The sequence below is a fragment of the Gekko japonicus genome, unplaced genomic scaffold (assembly GCF_001447785.1).
Source record: "Gekko japonicus isolate JY-2015 unplaced genomic scaffold, Gekko_japonicus_V1.1 scaffold1200, whole genome shotgun sequence".
In the NCBI taxonomy this organism is placed as follows: Eukaryota; Metazoa; Chordata; class Lepidosauria; order Squamata; family Gekkonidae; genus Gekko; species Gekko japonicus.
The window spans coordinates 278,047-283,140 of record NW_015165274.1 but is presented as its reverse complement, the minus strand read 5'-3'; the positions used below and the strand labels follow the sequence as shown (position 1 = coordinate 283,140).

Here is a 5,094-nt window from a genome sequence, read left to right as displayed (position 1 = left end):
AATAAAAATTCCAGAATCTTTAATATATATATATATTAAAAAAAAGAAATACAGGTAACAGAGATGGGAGGTAACCCAGTTGCAGGTCATTCCATTATGTCTGCTAGCTCCAAGGACATGAGATAGTGGAGGATGCAGTCCATCTCTTAGTGCCTGAGATGATGAGTGGGAGAAAAACCTGTGTTCATTTGAACCTGAAACACCTGCAGAAATGTCTGGTTAATTAACAAGCTCCTTTGACTGGACAGATAATCAGCTTAGCAACAGGTCTGGTGGTTAGGTTACATCATTTGCCCTACACCTGGCCAACACTGGGCCAGGGCCATAAAGATTTTCATTCTAGTTCTTTGCTTTTAGCATGCTGCAGGCCTCTGCTCTTAACTACTGTGTTGTTGACCATTGTGTTGGGCTACAGGCCACTGCCTCGGGTGTTTACTGGGACTGACCCTGTGCTTGGATTCACCTGGGTGCTATCTCGTTTGGTGGGTCTTGGTGACTGGAAACGTCTTAGAGTGACTGGCCCAAGGTCACCCAGCAAGTTTCCATGGCAGAGTGGGGATTCGCACCTAGCCCTCCCAGATCCTAGCCCAACACTCTTACCACTCTAAACTGGGTTTTTGCTCCTGCTTAGTTTCTTAACTATATTGGTCTTCCCACCAGTATTTTTGCTCTCATCCCCCCCCAGGGTTTCCAACACCACACAAATGGCATGACAAAACACAGGAAAAACTAAGAAAGACAGGAAGAAAGCCCTACAAATGAACCTGTACCCACTGTCTCGCTGTAGTGAGCTACCCCTCATGTCCGCCTCTCTTTTTTTGGGTGGGCGCAGCCTCCTGGTCATCAGCACACCAGGATTCTTCCTGGTGGTCCTACAGCCATTCTGCCCCTGGCTTGGGAAATACCTGGAGACTTTGGGGGTGGATCGGGGAGAGGGCAGGGTTTGGGGAGGGGAGGGGCCTCAGCCTAGTACAGTGCCATGGAGTTCACCCTTCAAAGCAGCCATTTTCTCCAGGGGAGTTGATCTCAGTCAGCTGGGGAATCAGTTGTAAAAGCAGGGAACTCCAGGACCCACCTGGAGGCTGGCAACCCTACCCTGGTAGCTTGTAATTTGTTGGGGAAATTCTGTTTGCTAGATTATCTGTGTGGCATAAAATGGACAAGGAGATAAGTAGGAAGCTATTATTTGATCCCGCTCCACAGATTATAATAAATTGTGCTAAGTTTCTAGCAATAGCCCAAAAAATACGGGCTGCACATGTTTTATAATTTTAGAAAGAATCCAGAAGACTTAGGAGATATATTCAACAGTTGAATAACAGTTGATAGACTATTGTAGATATTTAGAGTTTTAGTAATTTTGTAATTAACATATGCAGATCAAATGCAGTTTTATATTTAAATATTTTATATATATTATTGGTACCCTTTTGTATTGTTTGTAATTGGGCTGGTGATATACCGAATAAACTGAAACCAAACTAGTGTGGCATAAAACCCAACAGAAAGAAAGAAACTGACCATCAGAATGGTTGAGAAGGAGCACAAAAGCAGTGCATTCAATTCCCACTGGGATTCCTAGGCATGTCTACTGTGGATGCTCCTGTCCCATTCACCCACCCAAACCCCCAAAGTATTTCAGGAACACCTACCAGGCGGCTCTCTTTAAACTGTCCTTTCAGCATACTGTCCAGAGGGAAGGAGACAATGTTGTTCAAGTTCTGCACCTGGGGGGGATAAATCAGTAACAGAATTAATGTTCAGTGTTTAAACACACACAACGTAACACCTCTTCCAAATCAGAACAAAAGGACCATTTCCCACAGTGGCCAACATGTTGGGTATGCTTTAGTTACCTTGATTTCCTTCAGATTCTGTGACAGCATAGTGCAGTGGTTAAAGCACCAGTCTTGGACATAGCAGACCCATATTCAAAGCCCCATCTTGCCATAGTATTTTGATGGGTGATCTTAGGCCAATCACTTCCCACATCCACCCAAAGCTGTTTTGAAAATTACAGGGGAAAGGAGAAACCGTATATACCGCCCTGAGCTCATTTAAAGGACAGAAAGAGCAATAGAATATAAGGTGGGGTCTGGAACCTAACAGCAAAGTCGACCAATCTTTGGATACTTAAATCCGGTAACTGAATCAGTGAAAGGGCAAGACAGATCTTTCTATAAACATGAAAAGGGCCCTGGGTTTGCAGAAAAATATATATAAAAAATACATTGGCGGGTTTAAAAAACTCGAAAATGATAAAAGGAGCACCTGTAGCATTCAGTAACAGATTTCCCCAGTGGCTGTTGCCAATATTCCAAGCTGGGTTTATATGAGGAAAAAAGCAGGGGGCGGGAACAGGGCCCTTTCCAATGCCAAACCTAGGCTGGAGTGATTGATCTGCTACTAGGAAATTTTAAAGGTGTTTGCGTTCCGTCTGTAAACTTCTTGTTGAAACCAGTTGTTATTGGTCACATTATTAAAAGGATCATCAGCTCTTGAAAAAGAGAGTTCAGAACAGCAAATATCAAATGCCTGTTGGGTTTAATGATCCTTGGTTCATCGTTACGTCATGACCCTGAAGGAAGTCCAAGCAGAAGGATAATCTTTTCAAGAGTGCTTGCATTTATGGACTTCATATATTTCTACTTCATTTAAGGACTGACCATACACTATTGTAATGGTTGGAATGGGCTTTTCTAATCTTATGTGAAGCATTTTGTATGTTAGTAAATAGGATGGCATATAAACATAGTAATCTAATTATAAAGCACGTTGAGTTTTTGTAAACATACACTTTATTACTTTAAATACACTCTTTACAGTATTTTCTCCAGGGAGACAGATCTCTTTGTCTAGAGTCCAACTGTAATTCTGGGAGAACTCCATGTCCCACCCGGAGGCTGGAAACCCCAGGCCTGGAAGCAACCTCTGGTGACTTGGTATCACCCAACTTTCATGACTCAACTAGGCCTGGCTGTCTGCTACTGCTTAACAGCAGCCACCCTATGAAAGCCAGTGTGGAGTAGCGGAGCTTCAGAGTAGGGTGAGGAGACCCAGGTTCAAATTCCCATATTGCTTATGCATGATTTTGGACTGTCACATACTTTCAGTCTAATCTACCTCATAGTGTCAAAAAAAGAGGAGAGAAGTAGTATATAAACTGCTTTGTTCCCCACTGTGGAAAAAGGTGGGGTATAAATGAACTAAATAAATCATTAATACAGCTGAAGATGGGAGGCAGATAAAAAGTAGGTTGGTGAATGGTTGAGGAGACAATGATTCAAGGAAAGGGGAGAGGGCATGTGAGGAGGGGGTACAGGGGAAAGTGGGGTGCCACCCCACAAGTCCTTGAGGGTTCCTACCATGCAAGTGGGCCTGGACCAGCAGCTGGCACCACACAACTGGGCCACAGTTTTCCTTGGTAGAGGCTGCCGGGGGAGGGGTTAAGATAGAGGGGCAGATAAAGGTAGGTTGGCTGGTGGGTGGGAAGGAGATAGGGCTGCCAAGTCCAGTTAGGAAATTCCTAGAGATCTGGGGGGTGAAACCTGGGGAGGGTGGGGTTTGAGGGGTATAATGCCATAGACTCCTCCCTCCAAAGAAACCATTTCCTCAAGAGGAACTAGGGTTGCCCACCTCTAGGAGGGGCTTGAGCTCACCTGAAATTACAACTGCTCTCCAGATGACAGAGATCTGTTCCCCTGGTGAAAATGGCCGCTTTGGAGGGTGGACTCCATGGCATTATACCCTGATGAAGTCGCTTCCCTCCCCAAACCCCACCCTTTCAAGGTTCCACCCCTCAAGTCTCCAGGAATTTCCCAACCTGGAGCTGGCAACCCTAATAGTAGGACCGCTCTCTTTAGTTTGGAGATCTGCTGTGATTCCACGACATCTCCAGGCCTGACCTGGAGGCTGACAACTCTAAAAGGAGACAAGGAAGCAGTGAAAAGAGAGAGGTTATTGGGCTTTCAGGAAAAGGAAAGAGGAAATATTGGGACAGGAGGAAATGAGGTGCCTCCCACAAGCCCTTGAGGGTTCCCACTTGTTTGATCTATAAAGTCAACCTGCATTGCAGTTTTCATTTAAAAACAAAGCAGCCTGTATAACTTGTAGCTTCATAGAATGCATGGACAGCACTCAGCCCAGGGACCTGAAGTCTCAGGAAAGACTGGAAACATTCGTGAGAAAAACACTGTGTTTTTACATCCCCCCCTCTACCCCCAACTTCTCTAAAAAAGTGTTTTCTGATGAAAAATTGTTTGGGACATTTTTTGGAGCACACTGACAGTTCCTGGGGTTGGTGACTGATCTTAGGTCCCATCTTAGGGTTTTGCTACACAAGGAAACCAGTAGGAAACCAAGCAGGAGCCCATGTGATACGATGATCCATATACTGAAATGAGACTGGAGCAATCTGAGTCTAAACAGTCATAAGCTCACTGGGTCACCTTGGACCGGTCCCTTTCTTAGATTAACCTACCTCACAGGGTTGTTGTGCTGTGCTCCTTGAAGGAAGGACAGGATACAAAGACATTAGGGAAAAATAGCAGCAACACTACCCATATCATTGCTCTGTGTCAGGTCTCCCAGTTAAGACACTCTCCACAACACGCTTAAGCAGTGGTTGTTTATTGAGATACTAGGAGTGATGCCCGTTGTGGGAAGAAATACAATGAGATCTAGAAGGAAGCTCCAGATGAGTGTCCCGACTGTGGCTGGTGGGGCAGCAGAGGGAAGCGGAAAATGGAGGGAGGCAAGCCATGTTTCTTTCCTTCTGCTTAGCTATAAGGCAGGGCTGTCTCAAGTCATTTTGCTGCCCCAAGTGGGTAGAATGGGAGGACTCATGGTAGCAGATATGGTTCTCTCCACCTTGGACTTATTTTTTGAGTGGGAGGGGGGTGTTATGCAGTGGCAGCTAAGGTAGAAAAGCACCTCCTCCTGTGCCATGTTTTCTGGGTTCCAAGGGTCTGAAAAGTAGTTCCATAGCTGATTACATGGTTGCCAACTCTGGGTTGGAACATAACTGTAGATTTGAGGGGTAGAGCCTTGGGAGGGCAGAGCTTGGGGTGGGGAGGGACCTCAGCAGGGTATAAT

At 45.3% G+C, this 5,094-nt stretch overlaps 1 protein-coding gene across 1 annotated transcript in view; it reads right to left on the bottom strand.

Moving 5' to 3' along the window:
• The window catches only part of ASAP3 (ArfGAP with SH3 domain, ankyrin repeat and PH domain 3), a 96,994-nt gene that overhangs the window by 58,736 nt on the left and 33,164 nt on the right, over positions 1–5,094 (bottom strand). Inside the window, exon 4 of the mRNA XM_015410239.1 lies at positions 1,653–1,727. Within this exon, the coding sequence (XP_015265725.1) occupies positions 1,653–1,727 (75 nt within the window). The remainder of the gene's footprint in view (positions 1–1,652; positions 1,728–5,094) is intronic.